The sequence below is a fragment of the Aedes albopictus genome, chromosome 2 (assembly GCF_035046485.1).
Source record: "Aedes albopictus strain Foshan chromosome 2, AalbF5, whole genome shotgun sequence".
Classification (NCBI taxonomy): Eukaryota; Metazoa; Arthropoda; class Insecta; order Diptera; family Culicidae; genus Aedes; species Aedes albopictus.
In genome coordinates, this window is record NC_085137.1 from 491,540,533 (window position 1) to 491,564,131 (window position 23,599).

A 23,599-nucleotide genomic window follows, 5' to 3' on the forward strand; every position below is an offset into this window, starting at 1 on the left:
TTTTGATAACCTATTCAAATCCATTACTTATATGCGAAAGATCGAATAACTACTAAACATTCAACATTAGAGGGGCATACTCTGACTTGGTAAAATGTTTTCAAGAAAAAAATGTTTTAATATAATTATAACAATACAAAATTAAGCATTTGCTTGTTACCACATAGACAATTCTAAACCCATAACATCTACTTGATGTTTTGATACTAAGTTTCAAATCAGTTTACTTCCTAAGCCAAATAAACAGACCTTCAAGGGAATCAGTTTCTGATTTCCCTACCATTGAAATATATGTACCATCTTTTGAAACCATTGCTTAACTTTAAATATGTTTGCATATCGAAACGAATCTATCGATACTCAAACTGATGTACCCATCGATTCTTTCTTCTCAAATCGATATCTCTTAATTCATCTTCACATCAACATGACTCCATCGATTCTCGAATCGATATAAACTCCATCGATTCTCAAATCTATATTCCTTCATCGATCCTCAAGTCGATGTCACTTCATCGATTCTCAAATCGATATCTATCCATCGATTCACAAATCGATTTAAACTTCACCGATTCTCAAATTGATACAAACTCCATCAATACTCAAATCGATATCACAATCGATCCTCAAATCGATATCCCTTCATTGATCCTCAAATCAATATCCCCTCATCGATCCTCAAATCGATATCCCTTTATCGATCCTCAAATCGATATCACTCCATCGATTCTCAAATCGATATCCCTTCATCGATCCTCAAATCGAAATCCCTTCATCGATTCTCAAATCGATATCCCTTCATCGATCCTCAAATCGATATCCCCTCATCGATCCTCAAATCGATGTCACTCCATCGATTCTCAAATCGGTATCCCTTCATCGATCCTCAAATCGATATCCCTCCATCGATTCTCAAATCGATATCCCTTCATCGATCCTCAAATCGATATCCCTTCATCGATCTTCAAATCGAAATCCCTTCATCGATTCTCAAATCGATATCCCTTCATCGATCCTCAAATCGATATCACTCCATCGATTCTCAAATCGATATCCCTTCATCGATCCTCAAATCGATATCCCTTCATCGATCCTCAAATCGAAATCCCTTCATCGATCCTCAAATCGATATCCCTTCATCCGATTTTAATTTCATCAGTTAAAATACGTATTGTATAAGCCTTCGTTCGAGAAGAAAATGTCAAGTGATTTACGGGGTCTAGCAAAAGCTAGCATAGTTTTATTCTTAAATATCTGACCTTAGTTCTTCATAAGAGTTCAATTGGATTACACCTCGGATTACACGCAATACGAAATTTATTCATCCGTCATCTTTCAGACACATCTGCAATGTTATTTACTTCATTCCTTCACTTCCGGATATCATAGCTCAATGGATCTTGAATCGATGAGGCTATGTTGGATAACGGAAACAGATACCTTTAAACTCTATTCTTGTGAATAGAATACCCCAGTCCCCAGCATCTCAGTAATATCGCCAGTCTTAACTTTGCAAGAACTGTGCAAAAGAATAGAACAAGCAGAAAGTTCGTTATAACTGTTACTTCGGCTGTTCGTAGATGATCACGACAACGTGTGACGCTACCGTAACGCCTCCAAGCAAATCAAATGAGATATTCGCCCTTCACGCGAAAAAAACAACTCCATCTAACTATTTCGGAGTACATCGTTCTATAACAAATCAGTAATCAAAATCACTTGAGGAGGAATGGGAAAGTTTGCTGAAGCGTTCTACTTGCGATCTAAGGATCCAGCTTTATGGGTCAATGAATCAACCACCGCACTCCATGAACACAAAAAAAATATATCTATTTTATGAGTCGAATCGCCAAACAAAAAAGGACTGACAGAATACGGCGCCACATTACATTAGACAGATCATAATGTCAATAAATACCAAATTAGCTGCTGCTTCAAATATGGGCCATAAGTGCCCCAATGCATTAAGTCAAAACACAAAATATGAAGAAACTCTATCAGTCCACCCAATATGGTTCTGTCTTAACTCACCTCCTTAACAGCAATCAACACATTTTTTTACTGGCTTTGCCTCCTCCTCAACCTCTCTCCCTCGCATTTTTTTCTTCGGGTTTGTCATTCAGACAAGATCCCTTGCACTTCCCCAAAACTTCACACTGCCACTTCCAAACACCCATCACAACAAAAATAATCAGCTTACAAATCAGCCACAACTCGAGGTTCACTTTTTCTTTCACCTCGTCGCCAGATGTAGTAACCCGAGTCGTCATGTCCCGAAGGAATCTTCCTCCGGTCAGTCCCCGCGGAAAGCAATCAGGAATCCGGAATCCTCAAGCGTCTAATTCCCGTCGCTGTTCGATTACCACCCCCGTTCGCGCGCTTTTCTCTTTCCCCGCTCCTGTCAATCGTTTCAAGTTCCTTCATTAAAGGTGAGCCTGTTATGTACATGCATTAGTATTAGTGGCGCAAGGTTAAGACCCTACACGCTTGCTGACACGTCTGGGCGAGAATTCACAGCTACGTACAGCAGACCTCCTATCAAACTTAGGAATTGATTGTTGTTCGGTAGTTGGCAATCCTCCTCCTCCTTCTGCTGTAGGTATGACGGATCTAGTGGAATTTTCGACGGTTTCGCATGGTCCAGGTTGAATCGGTTAGCTAGCTTCCGGATGTACTGACGTTGGCACAACGTATAACGACCTCCTGGCTCCTTCCTGATTTCAAGACCCAGAAAATGCTTGATGTCACCAAGATTCGTCATCGTGAAATTTTCTTGTAGTACGCCGAATATTTCATTGAACTCTTCTTCAGTTTGTGTGGCAATGATAACGTCATCCACGTAGATTAGGATGTAGCTTATTCTTCCATTCTTCATCCTTACGTATAAGCACGGATCCGCTTTGGACGGCTTGAACTGCATTGATTTGAAAACGCTGTCAATCCGTTGGTTCCACACACGAGCTGATTGTTTGAGTCCATATAGGCTTTTCTTCAAACGGCAGACAACATTTGCTCCTCCTGAGTGGTACATTTCCGGTTGCTTCATGTATATGGTTTCATCCAGTATTCCATGAAGGTATGCTGTCTTCACATCAACGTGTTTGACAATCATTTTTCGTCGACTTGCTATAGTGAGTAGTGTCCGCATAGTTACTTGTTTGGCTACAGGTGCAAATTCTTCGTCAAAATCCACTCCGTATTTCTGAGTGAATCCCTGCGCCACAAGTCTAGCTTTATGCCTTACGATGTCACCTTTTTCGTCTCGCTTCGACTTGAATAGCCATTTGGATCCGATGGCCTTCCTATTTGGTGGTAGTTCGACTAGCTCCCATGTACCATTCTCGACCAGGGAACGGTATTCGTCATCCATTGCGTCCATCCATTCTTGAGACTTGGCACCTTTTAAGCTTCAGCTGGAGTACGGGGGTCACTATCGCCAGTTGCATTATCCATAGTCACTAGTCCTTGTTGAGGTTGGCTCGTCACAAGATCCATGTTCCGGTTTGAATTCTCCATGGTGTCACCAGTTTCGTTCTCGTCACCAGAAAAACGATTCGACGACAAACCTCGACTTGGAAAGAAGAAATCACGCAGTTTGTCTGGAAGATAGCGCTCCCTTCCACTTCGTCTCAATGGTAGTGTTTCTTGTTGGAATGGAACCTGATGCTGAGAACATGTCGGAACTGCATCATCTTGAAATTCTTCGTCGCTTTCATCACTCGTGATAATAGTTTCATCTCTCGGCATTGTTTCATCGATTGCCTCAACGGCTGTTACTTCGTCCGGTTCCTCGATTGCATTTTGAATGGGTTGAGGTTCGTATGAAGCTACTTCCACGTAATCCAAACTAACAATCTTCGATTTGTGGTTCACCTGAATCTGTACGTCTTGTACGACAGTCTGTGCTTGCTCGCTGAGAAACGTCACATCTCGAGACTTGACCAGCTTTCTTGATGCAGGGTCCCATAGACGATAAGCCTTCGTGTCCTCATCAAAACCGGTTAGAACGCACTCGAAAGCCTTCGGATCCCACTTCTTGCGTTTTTGTTTAGGGATGTGCGCCATTGCAGGTGATCCGAAAATACGCACGTGGGCTAGGTCAGGCTTCCTACCACTCCAAGCTTCTTCCGGGGTCATTTGGTGTCCTTTGGTTGGCGATCGATTTATTAAATACACTGCTGTCGCGGCTGCTTCGGCCCAGAACGTTTTGGGAAGGTGTGCTTCGAACAGCATGCATCTTGCTCTTTCAACGATGGTTCGGTTGCATCGTTCCGCCAGTCCGTTCTGCTCTGGAGTATAATCCGCCGAAGTTTGATGCCGTATGCCCAAACGCTGTAGGTGGTCTTCTAATCGCTTATTCACAAACTCCTTGCCGTTGTCTGTTCGGAGAGTTTTTAGCTGCTTACCCGTTTGCTTTTCAGCCATGCTTCGGAAATTTTCAAATGCCTTGTAGACACTTTCTCCAGATTTCTCCTCCAGAAAATAGATCCAAATCTTGCGCGATTTGTCATCCGTAAACGTCAGGTAATAGCGGCTGCCACCCAGAGATGAGACCTCCATTGGTCCGCCAATATCAGAATGTACCAGCTCCAGAAGTTCATTCGCTCTTGATCCTGATTCCGGAAATGGTAAACGCGTTTGCTTTCCCATCGCACAAACTTTACATTTCAGGTCTACTTTTGCCGTAGAGTGCTTCGAGACTTCCATACCGGCACAGAGAACAGACGTCTATCTTTGCTTTCTGCCTTGTGTAAAACTTGTAACGGTCATTTCAGAGTGAGTGGTTATGCTCCCGTTGCGTGACGCTAGCGTCCCATCACTTACATTGTTGTGTTGTCATTTTTGTTTCCAGTGCTCGTCGTTTTTGTCCGTTTGGCGCTCGTGTCACTTTGTGGGCTAGTGTATTTTAACGATGAACACTGCCATCGTGGGGTCAAATCGACTTTATGTGTGGGGCAGTCTCCGTTGGTGGCGTTGAAGTACACTTAAATCCTTTACACACGATTTCGACGTATTTTTGTTCGAGCTTAAATGTCTGTTCTCTGTGATACCGGTAACCATTCCATTCGTCAAACGATGTAGGCTTTTGATGTTGAGGTGTCCCATTCGTCTATGCCACAGGTCCAGGTTCTCCGAGGAAGAGCATGATAACGCCCTACGTGACACCAGTTGGTCCAACTTGAAAAGATCGTTGTGTCTGGAACCAGTAGCGATGACCTGTCCCGATGGATTGATGACTTGAACTCCGTCCATGCTGAACTTCACTTCGTGGCCTCGCTTCACTATCTGGTTCACGGAAATCAAATTAACGGACAGTTCTGGAATTACCTGGACATCATGCATCTCTATTGGCGAATCTTCAGGGCAGCATTCGGGGTATATCTTAACCGTTCCTTTCGCAACGACGTTCATGGCACCTTTATTGGCTGCAACGACTTTTCCACCGCACTTACGTGAATTTTCCAGCAATTCTTCCGTCTTCGTGAAGTGGCCGGATGCTCCCGAATCAAAATACCAATTCTGATCATCCTCAGCGATCGTCGATAATACGGTACACCACGCTTTTCCATTTTCGTGCTTCGAAACCTTCACTGGACAATATTTTGCGATATATCCGAACTTCTTGCAGTTTCTACACTTTGGACCGTTGCTTGCCGTTTTCGTATTTGCGTCTTGCCTTTGCTTCCATACTTGCTTCTTGCCTGCGTATGCAGCCCCGGTTGAAGGTATACTTACTTCTTGCAAGAGTTTTGTTTTGATAACATCAGCACTTATCTTCAACCCGGAGTTCTCAATTGCCATTATCATTGGGCGATATTCTTCAGGCAAGCCGGCGAGCAGCAACGTCCCGATCCATTCGTCTCCAATATCGAAACCAATACCGCGCAACTGGTGGGCTGTTGCGATGATGCTGTTCACAAAGACCTCCATGGACGCGCAGTTCTCCAGAGTCGTTGAAATCAGCTTCCTGAGCAGTCCGACTTTCCTGGTTAGACCGGAGTCCTCGAATGCTGCCTCCAAGCGCGACCACGTCTCCCGAGCTGTTGAAACGTCCTTGACGTGAACGTAGTTTACAGGATCCAGTAAGAGTATGATCTTGCCACGAGCTCTTCTGTCCTTCATCACGTCCACTTCCGCAAATGTTCCATCGGCGTTTCTTCCAGGCTTCACAGCGTCCCACAAATCTTCCAACTCCAAAAATGTTTGCACAGCAAAACGCCAGGTGGACCAATTATCGCGTGCCTGCAGCAACTGAATTGACGGCAAACTCAATGGATTGTGGCTTCGACTTGCACCAGCAGCGATCGTTCCAGCTTGACTTCGACCAGATCCGGTAGCCATGTCACCTCCGCCGTATTGCGTATTCATCTTTGTTGGAATTCCTTTGGTTCGATAAACTATTCTTCAGTACTTCAGAAAACCATAACCTATAACCTATAACCATAACCATAACCTATATACAATCGGAGCCGTAGAAAGAACAACTTGTTTGTACAGTGGTTGAAACAGGAATGAAACTTTATTTAAACTAACTTAATGACATTTGGGAGTGTAGGGTTACTGTGATGTGTTTTAGTGTTCTACAGACTACTGTGATTGCTAGTCTTGACGCCTCACACTCCAATAGATAGCCAACTTTGAGCTGTTATATCTCCGGATTCAATGATCCGAATGCAATGAAATTTTGATCATTTATGACTTATATAATGAGCTATTAAAAACATTTGACTAAACTTAAAATTCTTCACGCGAAAGAAAGTTATTTCGATTAGTTTATTTTTCAAATAGAACACCAATTTATCCAAAAATTCATCATCGTTTCAAAATTCGATATAGTAATTATAGTTCATTTAAATTCCCTCTAATTAAATTGAATATTTTTATGTTTCAAAGGAAAGCAACCAAATAACCGGCATTAAATTGAAAAAGTAATGGGATGCATATGAAAAATAGATAAATTTACTGAAAATACATGGAATAAATGAAATAACCATAACTTTTTTTCTTATTAATAATTTCAAATTAAGTCAACTGTTTTTTAAAGTTCATTATATAAGTCATAAATGATCAAAATTTCATTGCAATTGGGTTAATTGAATCCGGAGATATAACAGCTCAAAATTGGCCATCGAATAATTATACCTTTTTCTAGAATCTTTATAACTTCGTGTAGAATGGACCGATATTTTCCAAATTTCAACCATTGATACACAACTAGTTAATGAACTTACAGTAAAAATTTGAGAATATTTAATGCCATTTTCGAAAAGTTACAGCGAGTTGAACATTTTTTGAAAAGTGAAATTTTTACCTGTCCCAGTTATTTTGAGTATCCCCTGTACATACGTATCCCAAGCAGCACACAAGTCACAAAGGAGTGTCGACAGCGCAGGTTTTTGGTTGTACAGGAGCTACATTCACGTAATTCTAACTCAAAGGCAGAATAACTTAAAAATGACTGGTGTCCAACTAATAACCTGCGCTGTCGACACTCCTTTGTGACTTGTGTGCTGCTTGGGATGCAAAATGGTCATTGGCAGAGAAAGCTCTCAGTTAGTAACAATGAAAGTACTCGTAGAACACTAAGCTGAAAAGTAGTGAAGACTGATCTTGAAACTACGATCCGCCTTAGGCTTCAGGTGTATTGAACCGGGACACAAGTCATGGGACGGCAAAGGCTCCGACAAGAGCAAAGCGTCCTAGACGATTTGGAGGTAAAGGCCATGAAACACAAGACTGCACAAACCCGGCCAGGTGCCTGTTTTTTTTTCGGAAAAATCGCGAACAGCGAGCCCCCGACGAGATGCCCAAGGTATTCGACCATAACCTTAACAGCTAAACCTGAACCGTTGTGACGCAGGCCAGCCACTGATGTGTCAAGCAGTCGCTGAGTATGGGACGGATAGCGCCATCATAACGTACCCATAGTGAACGCCCGCCAATAACGGCAACTGAGTCGCAGATGAGTCCAAAAGTTGGTGTCTACCATGGTGTTTATATTTTACGAGGACTTCGTGATCGCTAAAGGCAACGAGGTTTCCTTCTGTAGGTGCTATATGTGATGTCGCGTTGGTCGATTGAGCAGTTCACTTCACGCAGAGGCTGGACTGTAATAATAGATGACCTCAATGCCGGGAAATGGGGAAACCGTTTTTGAACCAGCGGGGACTGATCCTGCTAGAGGCAGTGGCCATACTCGATGCCGATCTGTCTGAAGTTCGTAAAGTATCTTTTGCTGGAACGGAGTGGAATCGGAGACATCCACGTTACTTTCTGTAGTCCTGGCATAACAAGTAATTCAAACTGGAGGATAGACGATGCCTACACATGCGATACATAGTGACCACCTGGCGGTTCGCTACAGCGTCGACTACAATCTACGATCATCGGTCTAATGGAAATTTCCTTGACTTCCTTGAGCATGTTCGTGCCTGTCACACGAAATACATATGCAAAATGGTCATTGACAGAGAAAGCTCTCATGGATGGAAATACTCAAAGAGCATTAAGCTGAAGAGCAGGCTTTATCCTAGTGAGAACGTCACGCCAAGAAAAAGAACAACAGAAAACGAACAGAGGAAGGAGTGATTAGGCCAAGGTCAAGACCTCACAGGGCCAAGACTTCATACTTAAACGATGAGGTATTTAGGGAGGCGCTTCACCGTCCAGCGAGACTTACTCGTTCGAAGCGGTGACCAGTTGGTTGCAATGCCTCACGTGCATACGATGCCATTATGGCAAGACTATCGGCGTACTATAAGATTCAAACTATTTTGACGGGTTAGCCGACGGATGCAACGAACACACACTGATAAAAAATAAGCGGAATGAACGATAGGTGGCGTTCCGGCTCCCAATGAAAAGATAAGAGCAAGCAAAAGGCCTGCTATGAAGATTATTGTCAGAGTGGCAATACGAACCCGTGGGAGGCTACCTACAGAGTCGAGATAGCCAAGATCATTGAGAGGCTGTTGTAGGCGCTTAACCTCAGGATTTCCGCATTCTGTAAAGGTTGCTAATTTCGTGTCGTGAGTGTTACCGAGAATTCCGTGATTTGTGTTGCGTGAAATGTTAAAATGGTAAATGACAGGTAATACTCGTGATTGGTGTAGGTTCCATTCACTTCCCGATAGTATAAGGATAAACAAGCTCAGGCTCCACCACCCTAAAGGCAACTCTCAGAATACTGCACACCGTAAGTGAAAAACTCACAACCAGAGGGACTGCTTACCACCCACTGGGCGGTCATGAGGGGTGGCCTAACTGGAGCAATTAAGATAAAGGACTGATGGAAAGGACAATTATCGAGGAACTAGGTCGTGGACCTTGAGGCTGTTATCGACTCCATGATCAGACACTTGGCAAGAGTTCGTTGACTACGTATTTTGAACGATACCATGTTAAGAATTTGAAGCCGGAAATTCAAGTGATAGTTGGAGGTAGTTGGACGAGTGGACAGAGCGTGAGCCAAGTGGACTACAAGTAATGCTACCACCAATTTCAGCCAAAAACCTATTATTAATGCCCCTCATTAGAAAAAGAATTCCGTGACCATCTGGGCAAATTACGGCTCAGAACTTGCCGAAAACTGATCTGTCGCCATATCGGCAGGACGAGGCACGTAGGAGGTTCAGGAACCCGTGCAGTACAACCCCAGGAAGCTGCCCGGATAAAAACTAACCATAGGGTGTTTGGTGAAAACCATTCCTGCACCATACAGTGTACCAGCTACAATAAAGTGTATTGTAATGAAATGGTTCGCTATACTATACATTTACATTGGATTTTTATGTAACAATATATCATACTGTTTTTCTTACGTTTGAACTATTCACTTTTCCGAAACATTATTTTTCCGTGAATTTTTAATTATTTATTCAGTTTAAAATTTTATATATTACGATTGTTGACTATTTTCGGTGAAAACACACACTAAAACTCGATTATACATAACGTTTCGGCCTACTCAACTTCAGCCATCATCAGATATTTTATGCAACCACACTGGTGGTGATCGATTGATGCATAAAATATCTGATGATGGCTGAAGTTGAGTAGGCCGTAACGTTATGTATAATCGAGTTTTAGTGTGTGTTTTCACCGAAAATAGTCAACAATCGTAATATACAAGATTCGACGGTGACCTAAACTCCACAAATAGTTTAAGGTGGTACGGGACGCCGTGTTATTTTTCCTATCTTCTCTCTCTTTCTAACAATTTGCCTCGCGATTTTGAAGATGGTAATTTCGATTTTTATCGCACTGAAGATGCTGAAAAACAATCAGCGTATGCACTGCAAGTGAGCATACACAATGATAAGTTTTTGTTGCAAAATATGAAGTAGAATCCGAGATTACCATCTTAGTAGCAACAGAGCAATGGCGGATATTTCCTTGATCGTCCCGTTCGTCCTTAAGATTTTGTTGATGTTTGTGACTTTTTTGATGCAAAGGAAAGGAAAGAGAAAAAAGTAAATAAGTTGAAACATCAATTGAAAGTCAATAACATGTTTAAATCAGTGGTAAACCAGATGTCCTAAGAACTACAGGTCCAAGCAGGGGTCCAAGATATATGGTGGGCTAGGTGTGTCGAGTGCGATGAGAGAAATACGAATGTAGGCCAACTCGGAAAGATGCAGGTCAGATTATCGTAAATCAGTGGATGAGTTCAACACTATTCTTTCGGTATTTGCATTTAGGGGAGTTTTCTCCTCTTCTCTCATATGAACTTGCCTTCGACCACAATCGAATCAAATGCGATTGACGAACTTTATCTTTGACGTAGAGCCATCTTTAACATATGGACTGGACTGAACACTGAAATGACTTCTAATATAGGTTCGTCTGCGGGTTCGCTTTTTAACCTAACTTATATTTGAATCGAACTTGACAGTTTTCTCATGAGTTGTTATGTATTTCAAACTTTAGTCAAACTGGTGCCTCAATATTGCAATAACGGTTAAGCTCGCTGTAATGATAATTATGTACCTCGTCACCCACTTCATGCAACTACGTATTAGTGGTCTAGTAACACTTAGCGCGCACGGCATAGTTCCATCATGCCGCTCAAAGTGTTGCCACAAATAATGCTTAGTTTGCAAAACCCGGTTATCTGGCTGGTGGGGCATGGGAGCCTAAGCTTCAACTGTTAATGCAATCAGAGACTACTCAGACTTAGACGTGGGCGTTCCTATATATGAAGGGTTATCCAAAACGCTCTGGAGAATTCCCAAAACGCATTCTACTAAATCTAGTAAGCCTAAGGTGCCATTAAATGGAGGAAAATGACAAAATAATATAACAATATATGGTTTATGTAATGTAAAACAATACAACATAACATAAGAGAACCATTCCAAAACCATTTGATTAAATGTATAACCAGTAGTAAAATTACAATTAAAAACAATTTATTTACGGTAAATTTTATTGTTTGGGACCATTCATGTACTATACAATGTACGGTATATTTAAACCCACGTATCAGTATTTTGAACAATTCATTATCAATCAAATGTATGGTTTTGCAAAAAAATATATATTGAGAAAAATATTTTTTTATATTGTTATGATACTTAACAACCTGTATAATATATTGTAAAAATCTTATTTACAATTCACGGTATGGTGTCTACATTACATCTTGTTGTTTTTGTATTTTTATTTTTACTGTGGTGTCTATTGTAAAAATATGGTTCTAAATAGTACTGTTACAATACAACGTTCGGTTATTCTACTGTATTTTTTATTCGGGTGTACAAAGGCCTGCGCGCCACCATCGCGCGTAATTGACCAATCCAAATTCCTGTGTGGTAGTGGTTTGTGTTCAGGTTTCCCGTGTTAATCTATCTGTAAGAACTTTGTAAACATCTTTTGTTCTCCCGTATATGCATAGGCTTGCATTAGGTTTCGTGAGACAATTTTTGGACAACTCAATACCCAGGACGCAGTGGAGGATAGGAGAGATGCAGTACTTCAGGAGGTGGTACCCAACGACAAGGTCAGGTTTGCTACAAGAACGTGGGAGACAGAAGGAGGATAGAAGTGTCAGGGTCCTGAAATATAGTTTAAAAATAAACTGAAGTGTAGTTGTCCTTGAAGGGCTGTTGTAGTTCCCTATTTTAAGTATGAGAGTTATCTGCTCGCGAATTACGTGACGTGAGCGTGCCGACCCTGAGGCTATTGTATCGGGGATTTTGATTACTGCTCCCGACCGACTCACCCGATAACACCGTTCAACACTAGTTCGCGTTATGGGATGAAAAAAAGAACAGAGGTTTGAGACCCTAGAAATGTCATAGTGAAAGAATTTTCGAAAAATATTGGAACGGGACTTCACAGTTTATGACCGAAGTTTGTATGGAGAACTTGAGGTGTTCAACTGATATGCACCTTATAACGTGCTGTGGGCTTCCAAAAATATTGTGAACATGACAGCTCAGAAAAATAAATTCATTAAATTTAAAGTTTTTGATAATCGTGAAAAAGTAGAAGAAAAAACCCGAAAATGATTAATCAGGAATGATTATAAAACAAAATTGGCGTAAGATTTGCACAGATTGATCGCTAATGCTCTGAGATGCTCACCTTTGTTGCAACACTTTGATTCACGATCTGTTCAACATTACAAATAAAATCCTTATCTAACAGGGTGACAACTTTTACTCTCATTTGAACGGAAAAAAGGTGTACCCGGTATTGTGGAAGTAACAAGTCCCAGTCGAGGCCACTCGAAATCAAAACATCATGGAATGCGGTAATACCTTTAAAACGGAACACGACGCCATCTCATTAGCACCAGTTAGTGTACTCGTTGGCATGATGTAATAATATCTCAGCTCTACAAAAAATGTATCATCTTCGGGGTGCCTTATTTGGACGTGATCCATCGGAACGATCAGCTGTAGATTGGACGATTTTTTCTTTTCGGAACGTTAGAAATGATTTTGCTTCTAGTATTGATCAGCGTTGTTGGTTCTGCGTTTGCACATCCCGGGTCTCATCTCGGGCATCATAACAAATATGTGACACTGGATAACGTTAAGTACAGTTACGGAATATGTAAGTTGATGCTGGATTTGAGTTGGATAGGAAGATTAATGCTGCTGTATTCTAGTTGCGCCCGTTGGAGTGACCGTCGGAGCTTACGTTTGGTTTATCTCAGCACTGGGACTGATACTGGGTGCTCTGGTGTTGCTGTATTTCAGCAAAGGCTGGAGAAGTGGATCGTACTACAGCGGAATCTTTGGCCGGCGATCATTGGAGTGAGTATGATGATGATACACATACTGACGTGGTTTCTATTGAACATTTAATAATATTCTACAGATACCAAAGAACGTTTGGAGAAAACAGTATATTCGATGACCTGAATCCACAGAGAGACACTAGAAGCCACCAACTGTTCTGGAAGGATCGGATACGTGATATAGCCAAATTGTTCAAAGAAAATTATTAGAATAGGTTTGAAACGGGCTCGAAAATATTTATTAAAAACATATTAAGAAAAATGTGGTTATTGTGTATTATTTTTGACTATTCACGTCCAATAGAAGAAACCGCATTTAATGCATGAATACTTTTTCCACAATCGGATCATCTTATTATGTTTTTTTTTGTCTTTTTCACATACGAAAGAAGACTATTGTTCCACTTTGACCAGCGCTTTTCAACCCAAAACGTTAACTGTACTGTAAGATGGGATAAATTGGCAGTTTTCAAACTTTCATCGTTTTCAATAATATATAGCCTTATTTGATAGGCATTTCAAGTGGTAACTGCAACTAAACAATACTAGCTTGATACTTCAGCAGACATATTCACCGAACTTATGAAATTTCATTGGCTCTTAGTGATTTTCAAATTGATTCGTAACACAGAAGTGGTGCAAAAAAAAAACCATCAGCCAAGATGGTAAGATGTCACTTATGAAAACTTTCAAAATTCACGCCTCACATTTTTCGGGCATTTCCGACTCATGTTCGTGAGAACTTTCTTCTGAAAGGAGATTCTTTTCCCCAGACGCGGGTTTCGCGCAAGTGTCTCTGCTTGCGGGTCCGCACAACCCTTTTTGGCCCTTCATACAGGAGAATGACTGACCACTAACAACAGCACGATCTTGATCAAATCGCTTTTCAGATTATTCCAGTGCTATAGGCAGCTGCCTTGCTACAATAGACGGTAGAACAATATTATCATCATCATCATCATCATAGCGAAATGAAAGGCATGAACGAATACGTTTGATGTAATGAAAAATTAAATTTTATCTTTCTGATTTTCTCTCTAGTGCCCTAGTGTTCACTGGGGCTCCGGATATGCTTTCTGAAAGTTTCTTTGGCCTAGATTAGCTGTGGCTGATCTAGATATTTGTTTTGCTTTTGTAATGACTCCCTAGCACGGTGTCAAAATTTCGATTATTATCGAATATTCATGATTAGTATTTGGGCTATATATTCATAATCGGCCAACTAGAAAATATTTCATCGGCGAAAAATTTTCCATACATTTTGTATGACACGTTTTTTGGGCTAAAATAGTGATTATTGATTTTTAGTATGGAAAATAGCCAAAAACTCAGCTAACTCAAATTTTCCCCGATAGAATATTTTCAAATTCTGCATTTATAGATTATGTATAGCCGAAATTCTAACATTCTATGAAGAAAAATCCGAGGTACATGAAAGTTCGGTAATAATCAAAATTTTGACACCGTGCCTAGTGCAGCAACCTTCAGATTTTCATTCATTTATTATGCAACGCCAAAATATCATTTTTTTGAAATTCATGTCAAAAAAAACGTTTTTATCTTCTCTTGACTAAGGAGATTCTGCAAAAATAAATTTAAAATAAAAACGTTTACTTAAAATTTATTTTTCTGATTGTGTTTACTACTGAAATCATTTTCGATCAGCCACGGATGAGTGTGAACATGATATTATACGTATAAAATTGTATGTATTTTATAAACGTACGCGCAGTACCGTCGCGAGTCACTACGTACACGAAACTACTAATCAATCCAAATGTAGGTTTTTTTTACGCAACCTCGCACTTTCCTGGAATTACTCAAAAATGCTTCAAACGGCGATAGTCTTTGCTTGATTGCGAAATAAAAACCCTGTGGTAAATTGTTTTCACCCATGTAGAGAGTTCTAGATACTAATTTAGAAAAATAATACTTTTCAAGATAAATTACAGCAGATCTAGATCAAAACCGATGAGGTAAAAGTGAAGTGCTAACCAACACAGAGAACTTTGCCGAAGACTGCAACCCTCTATAGGATGCATAGCTAGAACTCCAGAAAGTCATGTAGAAAACTAAAACTCATCTAGATAAATTACAGCAGATCTAGGTCAAAACCACAGATGAAAAAATAAGTAATAACCAATCCAGAGAACTTTGCTGAAGACTGCAACTCTATAGGATGCCTATCGAGCATTCTAGAAAATTATATAGAGAAATAAAACTTATCTAGGACAATTACAGCAGATCTAGATCAACACTGAAGGCGGCAAAGTGAAGTACTAACCAATCCAAAGAACTTTGCCGAAGACTGCAACCTTCCAGAATGCATATCGAGTATTCTAGAGAGCCATATAAATAATTAAACTTGTCTAGATCAGTTACAGCAGATCTAGATCAATATAGAATACGTGAAAGTGTAGTACCAATCAATATAAAACACTTTGCTGAAGACTCGAACCTTCTAGGATGCTTATCAAGATCATTAAAATACTTGCCGGTCGGAAGCCGTGTTCATTTGTAGCTATGGATGTTTAAGATAGCTACGCAAATAGTTTACTACCTCTATATCATGCCTTTTTGCCAAATAAACCGATTTCTAGCCATTTTTCGTGATCACTCTTAAAATTTTGAACGTCAATCGAAAATAGCGAGGTTTTTTAAAAATGTTCCTTACTCACGCAAGTCTTTGGGGAAAATGAGCATCCCTAAGAACATATTTTTTACAGAACACAAAAATAGAAGAGCTGGGTAGAACATCGCTAATTTTTTTTTATTTGGACCACAGACGGCTGAAAACGAGCTGCTCAAAGTAAAAATTCCAACTTTTTTCTGATCACGGTATTCCGCGTGAGTTAAGCTACGCTAAAAGTCGATAAAAAGTTTTTAAATTACAAAATATGATTTTAAACAAGCAGTTGGAAACACTTGGCTGATAATAAAATCACTAGAAAACCTGACAATTTTCATTGGAAAATCAATAGATTTTCCGTGGGTTTACCTGCCTGACTTCTTGAAGGATGTTCTGATTCCTAGTAAAGTTTCTTACAAAATGTAAGGATCAAGGGGTGACCACTGGCGATTCTTTTTTGAAAAAGTAGTTTTCTCTATAATAAACTGTATGAAAATTTAGAATGGCGGGTGCTATAATATAGTTTCTTTGATCGAACTGAGATTTTGCACATTTGATGTGGAGCCATAATGGAAATGGAATGAAATTCTCCTGTGGATCCCTCAAAGATTTTTCCAAGAATTCTTCCAGGAATTCCTCCTGAAATTTCCATAGCAATTTCTGCAACGAGTCGTCCTAGAATCTTCTAGAAATTCCTGCTAGGACTTGTCCAGAAATTCTTACTGTAATTTATTAATGGATTTTTTTTTCATAAATTTTGTATTCCTTCTAGGATTTCTCAAGAGATTACATTAGGAGCTACTGCTGGGACTTCTCCAGGACTGCTAGTGGGATTCCTTTAGATATTTCTGTTAGCTATTATCAAAGGATTTTTTTTCTGTGTTTTCCATGTGGTTCAACAGGGAATCCTCCTAGAATTCCTGAAAAATTCTCAAGAGAAGCAATTGGAGATATTTCTGCTGAAAATGATTGAGAAATCTCAGCGAGAATTACTGAAGAAATTCTGGTAGGAATTCCTGAAGAAATTCCAACAGTAATTACTGGATGTATTCCAATAGTGTAATCCTTGAAGAAAACTCTGAAGGAATCGCAGCAAAATTATCTGGAAGAACTTCAAGAAGACTCCCTTGAGAAGTCCCAGGAGGAAATCCGGGAGGAATCCTAGGAGGAATTTCGGAAAAACCCCGGCAAGCAGAGGAATTCCACGAGAAATCGTCTTGGAATTCCTTCAGGAATGCCTAATGGTTTTGTGTTAGAACTACAATTTCCGCTGCTCCATGGATTTCTCCGATGATTCCTTCAGAAATTGATGCGATGGTTGCTCTCGGAATACTTTCAGACATTTCTGCTGTGCTGAGATTCATTTAGGAACTTCTACCAGAGATTTCTAGAGCATTTCTGCAGTTAAATATTGCTTTTAGGAGTCTTGGTGAAATTCCAGCAGCAATTTCAACAGAAATTTTTAAGGAATCTGAAAAGAAGTTCCAGTAAGAATACGGAGAGAAATTCCTGGAAGAATTCCTAGAGCAATTCGGAAAGAATCCCTGGTCATTTGGCCGAATGCTGTTTGGCCGAATGTCTCTTGGCCATACGCCATTTGGCCGAATGGCATCTGATCGCAAGAGTCATTTGGCCGAATGCCGTTTAACCGAACTATGATCAAAAGAATTTAGAGTCGTGGACAAACTCTGGATAACATTCTAGCTGCCAATATGATCATCAGAAATCTTTACTTTTTTAATCATTGGGTATTTTTTTTAGTTTTACACTTAAGGGAACAGTTAGAGAATATTTTTGTCAGAAGTTTTTCCTTCTTTGCATCATAGGCTGTTATTCGATAACTGATGATGATGATATGATGATATTGTTCTACCATCTATTGTAGCAAGGCAGCTGCCTATAGCACTGGAATAATCTGAAAAGCGATTTGATCAAGATTGTGCTGCTGTTAGTGGTCAGTCATTCTCCTGTATGAAGGGCCAAAAAGGATTGTGCGGACCCGCAAGCAGAGACACTTGCGCGAAACCCGCGTCAGGGGAAAAGAATCTCCTTCCAGAAGAAAGTTCTCACGAACAACTGCAAAATCAAGCCCTCGATTGACAGAATACTCCCAATAGATGGGGTCGAAGAGCCCGCCCTCAATCCACGAAATGTTAACAACAAGGAGGAGGCAGTTCCAAGCTCCTATCCAAATCGTTTCAATCGGGTGCCCTGATGGTCCCTCCCTTTCCCAATATATGATGAGATATATTTGTATATGTAATGTATGTCAGTGTGTGTTGTGTATGTTTTGTTATACATTTGTTTGAAAAACAATCATAATCATGATTAATAAGCATTTATAAACAAAACATTTACCTGATTACTCCTGAAATAAAATGTGGATTAGCAACAAAATATTAAAAAAAAAAAAGCACATCAAATCTCGATCCTGGAATGTCTGCTCACCACTAATCGGCCACTTTTGGCATGAAAACATAAGCAAGATCGAAATTTGATATGGTGGTAGATCTTACGCCGCAACGCACCATTCTAAGGTGATCTACCCACGTAACGGGCCGGCTGTTATTCGATAACTGATACTGATAAAAGAAACAGTGGCATGATCACTCAAGTTTATCATTCCTTTTGTGCCCAAACGGCATTCGGCCGAATGACCCGAAACTCTGAAGAAGTTACAGCTGGAAGTGCTAGATGAATCCCATCAAGAATAATTGGAGGAATCCCAGCAACAATTTCTACTTCAGACTCTAGTTTAATTTAAAAACACTTCACTAATACTTTACTTTTGCAAAAGAAAATAAAAAATGAATAACTCTTTTAAAGAAAAACTAGAAAGGACGAGCAAATTCCTTTTAATTCTACTACTGTGCTTATCTTCGGACAGATAGGCCTATTTCGTCTGTGACTTACAGACTTCTTCAGTGTCAAGTGCAGTCGCTACAGATGCCACAGAATAAATATCTGCGGGGCATCCCAGTGGGCATTCCCAGAGGATTCCGTAGAGGTATTCTTGTAGAAACTCTTGGAGTCATCCGCGAAGAAATTCCACGATGAACACTTGGAGGAATCTGTGAATAAATATTTGGTGAAATTCTCTTGGAATTCCTCCATGGGATTTCTCTCGAAATTCTTGCTAAGGGTTCTCCAAGGATTCCTATACAATTTCTTCCTGTAATTACTCCAAGGATTTCTATAGAAATTTCTCTAGTGCTTTCTGCGGAGAATTCTTTTTTTTTTTGTCTTTATTTACGAGATTGTTAACCCCCTTCAACCCCCATTTTACTTCCCTTCCGAAGGAAGAACTCACAATTTGTGAGAATGTCGGGAATGGTATTCGGTCCCAGGTCCTCGGCGTGATGGTCTTGTGTTCTAACCACCACACCAGGTCCGCTTCAATTCTTTAAGAATTTCTATAGGAATTTCTTTTGGAATACCAGTAGAAATTCCAGCTTGGATTCCTTGAGATATTCCTATTTATTTATCTTCAGGATTTCTTGCTGAGATTTATTAAGCAACTCAAGCTGGGGTTTCTTCAATGATTGCTCTTATGAATCCTCAAAGTATTCCTGAAGGATTCCCAGCAGCAATTGCCTGAGGAATCAGCAATAATTCCTGGTATATTTCACCCGAAAATCCTGAATAAATCCTAGCAGTGTTCCTGGAGCAATTTCAGCATGATTTCCTGAAGAAATCTGTAGTGGATTTCCAGCAGAAATAACTGAGAAAATTCTAAAGAAAAATTTTGTGGAACCCTTCTTGAATGCAAGCTGAAAATTTTGAAGAAATCGACAATGATTTTTCATAAGGGCCTAACTGATTTGATTGATTTCTCTTCGTCGACTCTCTTTTTCGCAAATAACTTGATCAAAACAAACAAAATCATTATTCTTTTTGTTTCTATAGCAACATGCAGTCGTCTTCTTCGCATTTCAACCAAAAAATCTTTGGAAAACTCAATACACATTCTGTGATAACACAAGGAGAGGATCGATGAAGAGAACTCGAAAATGTCAGTTAGGCCCAAATATCCCAAAATATCTATAGGAATCACAGCAGCATTTGCTGTAGGATTTTCAGCAGAAACTGCATAAATTATTCCAACAATAATCTCTGAACGGTTCCATCCAGGGATTTCTCCAAGGTCTCCACCAAGATTTTTTTTTATTTTTTTCATTGAGATGCTAGCTTTTCTTCTTCTTCTTTATGGCTCAACGTCCGAAGTGGTACTTGGCCTGCCTCTCTTAAACTTATTCTTAGAGCACTTCCACAGTCATTAATTGAAGGACTTGCCTGCCATTGCATGAATTTGTACATAGTGTGGCAAGTACAATGATACACTATGCCCAGAGATTCGAGAAAATTTTCCGGGAATCGAAACCGCTGTCTCCGGATTGGCGATCCATAGCCCTAACCACTAGACTAACTGGAGACCCCAACAGATGCTAGCTCTACTCCACTTGTAAAAATGGTAAATCAGAAGGAGGTGCATTTCATCACAAAGAACAACTTTATATAAAACACGAAAATTCCAAAAAAATCCATAGAAAAATTATAACGAAAAACTATGTTAAGGGGTCATCCCAAAAAAAAATGATACATAACTCCAAAAATTGATCAAATAGGGTAATAGTTTGTTCGGCAAACTTCCCAAAAATACTTTGCAGAAGACACTTGTACTAAATTTTTATTTATGAAAAAAGGTGAATTTCTATCGCATTTTATTGTGAATTACAATGGGCGAATATCGGTTAAAAGTCAGGCCAATGTCAGGTTGGTGGTCAAATTCAAACTTATCAATGACCGGTTGATGTCACGTTAGATGTCGGCCAAAGATTTCAGCAGACAATACCGTAATTCTTATTTGCTCGCTAACTGTAACCAAGACTGCGTAGACTGTAATTGAATGTGTGCCGGCGTGCAGTCGTCGTAGAGCCTTGACTAAAACTAGAATTAGAGCTGATGACAATGATCATCATGCAAAGAGTAGAACTCGCTAGTGGCTAGTCGAACTATGGAGTAAAAAGGAAGGATTTTGGGGCAGTTGAAAGGAGGAAGAAATATTTAGACGAACACTTGAATTGCACTAAGGGAAAGATTTCTTTAAACTAATGAGTTGTTACAGAATTAAAATAAATAAATTTTATTACACATCCATTCGAATAAATATAGTCACTATATACAATCTTAATATAACCATTTACTCAGTCTTATTTTCAAAGCGTAGGCGAGTTCACTCAGCCCCAAAACGATGTGATCGCTGGTGTTCTATAAAACAGTACAATTTTAGTACAAATGTTTTCTCCATTAAGAGTTCACAGTTTTACCCATAACTTTCCACATAGCCATTGATTACCGTCGGTACATGCGATTGTTCGTTTTCGTGTTTGTAGTAATGCGCTGCGCCTTGAATTGCGGTGGTCCCAAAGGTGAACATCAGGAAAGTGAACGTTGCTATCCACTTGAGTGCCATCATCAATGGAGCCTGCCACGTGCGAAACCCTAAAACACAATCAAATCAATCCGTATGCTCCTCAACACTTCACCCAAACCACTGAACTTACACATTTGTCCATAATAAGCGTCCACAGCTGCTGAAGCCCGACCACTTTCTTCCTTCAAGGCGACGGAAAATGAGTCACTTATCGTGCTTCGTTGGAAAGCGCATGCAACGCCCACCACGTAGCACATCACTAGAATGCCCAGGACGAGCCTCGTTTCGATCCAAAGGTTACGGCCGGTTCCGATCATTGTCGACGCTCCAGATCCCAAAATTGAACTAAAAGCAAAATTTGGGCACAATATTCGGTTTTATAACACGTCCAACTGCAGGAGCACCGGCATTGATTAGCTTCAATTAGCGTCGTGGGTCAAACCGTGCACCACTTCCGCCTATAAATACGGTCGATGTTTATTTCCTGTCGATTTAGTGTGGGACAGTTCGTTCAAGTGTAATAACCTACTAAAGACAAAACCAGCATGGGGAACAGTGGGGTGGTGATAGTGTTGGTGGTACTGGTGGCGCTGACCACGGTGATCGCTAATACTGCAGTGGGTTCTCCTCGGATAGATCAGACTACGGATCGCGAGCAAAGTCGTCAAGTTGTTGAAGGAACCAGATGTGAGCTATTCGACGAAATCGTCGTTAATTGGACAAACAATTTCTAATTATCGTTTCGTTTTCGACAGGGTGGCCATACGGATGGGGCTGGGGATGGGGTTGGGGCATAGCAGTGTTTGTGTTGGCAATCGTCAAAGGGTCCATTCTGTTGGGCTTGTTCGTGATCTGGGCATTCTTCAGAGGTTTTGGCAGGAAATCGGGAGGTTGTGCACCGATCATCATCCGTGAATCGGCACCACCGATAAGCTTCGAGCATCATCATCCTTGGGATCGTAGCGCGGTTGAGTACACAGGCAGATCGAAACGCTCGCCAGACTATCTCGAATCGGAACTGTACTGGACCGACCTGGTGACAGATATTGGATTCAGTTTCTTGGGAGTTCACACGAACGATTGCAGGAAACGCTTCGTGTGTGAAGTGGGAGTACGAGAAAGGCGCGATCCGTGGTTGAAGTTCGGAACGTCGGTATTCGGAATGGATATCTTCAGAAGATACCGATCAATTGATAACGAAAACGCCACCACGTTTGAGGAATGTGCTGAAAAGTACGAAAAGTGTACGCTGGACGGGCCTTCAATATCTTTCAACGTTTTGACTCAGCCAATCAACTTACTCCAAGATATCAATGGCAACTTTGGAGAACAGGTGGATCAATCTTTCTACAATGAAGTGACTACCGAAGCTGATCAAGACTTGGATGATGTAACGGAAATACCTACCACTACGACAACGGAGAGACCAAAGAAGAGCAAAAAGAGTTTAAATAAGCGAAAACGATTCTTCAAAGCTGTGTAATCAGTCCCTTCTCGTCTGCGACTGAGTTGCCAAGACTGATTTGAACAGTTTTGAATGTAAATAGATTTAAATCGCTTATGGCGAAACTTTGTTCTACGAATTCGAGAACCGATATTGTGCTAAACAGCTAAGATTTTTGGAACGTTGTTGAAAGCGTTCCTTAGTTCGAATAAGTTGTCTGTGCAGAAATGCTTTGTAAATACATATAAGTACTTATTTATTGAATTCATACCGTGGACAGTAGTATTTTTACCATATCACATTCAACATTTGACTCCAATCCCCGGTGTACGTGAATATCATAATCATAACTCAAAACGATCAAATTTTGATGTCATATCCTAATATGATGTGAGTGAGATATTCAAAGAGTTGCCAAATATCTGCTCAATATCTCATCGTGGTATGATTTCAAAATTAGTACTTAATTTGATCATCGGAAAGCCTTGTGCAACCCGCTGTATAAATGTTGAAATTTCCAAAAATTGCGCATGAAAACTATTTTTAACTTTCGTGTATATTTTCATAATGTGCTGTTTCCAAATTACTAACGCTTCAGGGGATAGGTAATTAATAAATTACGTAAAGCTTCAGGCCAACAGGGAATACATCCTAGCGTTACGATCCATACAAATTATGAGTTTTCATACAAAAAAGAATTACGGATGGCTCCCAGATCCTAATAAACCAACCACCGAGGTCAAAAATGTCAAATTTAGCGTTACGTAATAAATAGATGTCACTTAATGTCTACCACGAATTTTACAAACGAGCATTGGGACAAAAAAGAGGTAAAAGTCTTCA

At 40.2% G+C, this 23,599-nt stretch overlaps 4 protein-coding genes across 4 annotated transcripts; 2 read left to right on the plus strand and 2 right to left on the minus strand.

The window, feature by feature from the left end:
- Positions 1 to 3,402: 3,402 nt before the first annotated feature.
- On the minus strand, positions 3,403 to 6,369 carry LOC134286966 (uncharacterized). Its single transcript, XM_062848679.1, has 3 exons — positions 5,329 to 6,369; positions 5,160 to 5,286; positions 3,403 to 4,613 (listed from the first exon to the last, which is right to left on the minus strand). The coding sequence occupies exons 1-3, from the start codon at positions 6,367 to 6,369 to the stop codon at positions 3,403 to 3,405; spliced, it is 2,379 nt and encodes a 792-aa protein (XP_062704663.1).
- A 6,070-nt stretch (positions 6,370 to 12,439) lies between these two features.
- LOC109423267 (uncharacterized) lies at positions 12,440 to 13,524 on the plus strand. Its single transcript, XM_029871720.2, has 3 exons — positions 12,440 to 13,062; positions 13,118 to 13,265; positions 13,330 to 13,524. Exons 1-3 carry the CDS (start codon positions 12,942 to 12,944, stop codon positions 13,457 to 13,459), a joined length of 399 nt encoding a protein of 132 aa, XP_029727580.2. The 5' UTR covers positions 12,440 to 12,941; the 3' UTR covers positions 13,460 to 13,524.
- A 7,325-nt stretch (positions 13,525 to 20,849) lies between these two features.
- On the minus strand, positions 20,850 to 21,772 carry LOC109423268 (uncharacterized). Its single transcript, XM_062849331.1, has 3 exons — positions 21,443 to 21,772; positions 21,206 to 21,380; positions 20,850 to 21,146 (listed from the first exon to the last, which is right to left on the minus strand). The coding sequence occupies exons 1-3, from the start codon at positions 21,627 to 21,629 to the stop codon at positions 21,116 to 21,118; spliced, it is 393 nt and encodes a 130-aa protein (XP_062705315.1). The 5' UTR covers positions 21,630 to 21,772; the 3' UTR covers positions 20,850 to 21,115.
- Positions 21,737 to 23,020, plus strand: LOC109423269 (uncharacterized). The gene is made up of 2 exons (XM_019698201.3): positions 21,737 to 21,999; positions 22,068 to 23,020. The coding sequence occupies exons 1-2, from the start codon at positions 21,858 to 21,860 to the stop codon at positions 22,793 to 22,795; spliced, it is 870 nt and encodes a 289-aa protein (XP_019553746.3). The 5' UTR covers positions 21,737 to 21,857; the 3' UTR covers positions 22,796 to 23,020.
- The last annotated feature ends 579 nt before the right edge of the window (positions 23,021 to 23,599 follow it).

Bases quoted from the DNA above. Each gene is read 5' to 3' on its own strand.
- LOC134286966 (XM_062848679.1), bottom strand. From the start codon at position 6,369: ATGAATACGCAATACGGCGGAGGTGACATGGCTACCGGATCTGGTCGA. The intron at 5,287-5,328 runs GTAATTCCAGAA...TCCGTGAACCAG, and splicing joins TAGAGATGCATGATGTCCAG to ATAGTGAAGCGAGGCCACGA. The intron at 4,614-5,159 runs GTAGGGCGTTAT...TTCCGGAATCAG, and splicing joins GTTGGACCAACTGGTGTCAC to GATCAAGAGCGAATGAACTT.
- LOC109423267 (XM_029871720.2), top strand. From the start codon at position 12,942: ATGATTTTGCTTCTAGTATTGATCAGCGTTGTTGGTTCTGCGTTTGCA. The intron at 13,063-13,117 runs GTAAGTTGATGC...GCTGTATTCTAG, and splicing joins TAAGTACAGTTACGGAATAT to TTGCGCCCGTTGGAGTGACC. The intron at 13,266-13,329 runs GTGAGTATGATG...AATATTCTACAG, and splicing joins TTTGGCCGGCGATCATTGGA to ATACCAAAGAACGTTTGGAG.
- LOC109423268 (XM_062849331.1), bottom strand. From the start codon at position 21,629: ATGATCGGAACCGGCCGTAACCTTTGGATCGAAACGAGGCTCGTCCTG. The intron at 21,381-21,442 runs GTAAGTTCAGTG...ATTGTGTTTTAG, and splicing joins CGCTTATTATGGACAAATGT to GGTTTCGCACGTGGCAGGCT. The intron at 21,147-21,205 runs GTAAAACTGTGA...ACTGTTTTATAG, and splicing joins GGCTATGTGGAAAGTTATGG to AACACCAGCGATCACATCGT.
- LOC109423269 (XM_019698201.3), top strand. From the start codon at position 21,858: ATGGGGAACAGTGGGGTGGTGATAGTGTTGGTGGTACTGGTGGCGCTG. The intron at 22,000-22,067 runs GTGAGCTATTCG...CGTTTTCGACAG, and splicing joins AGTTGTTGAAGGAACCAGAT to GGTGGCCATACGGATGGGGC.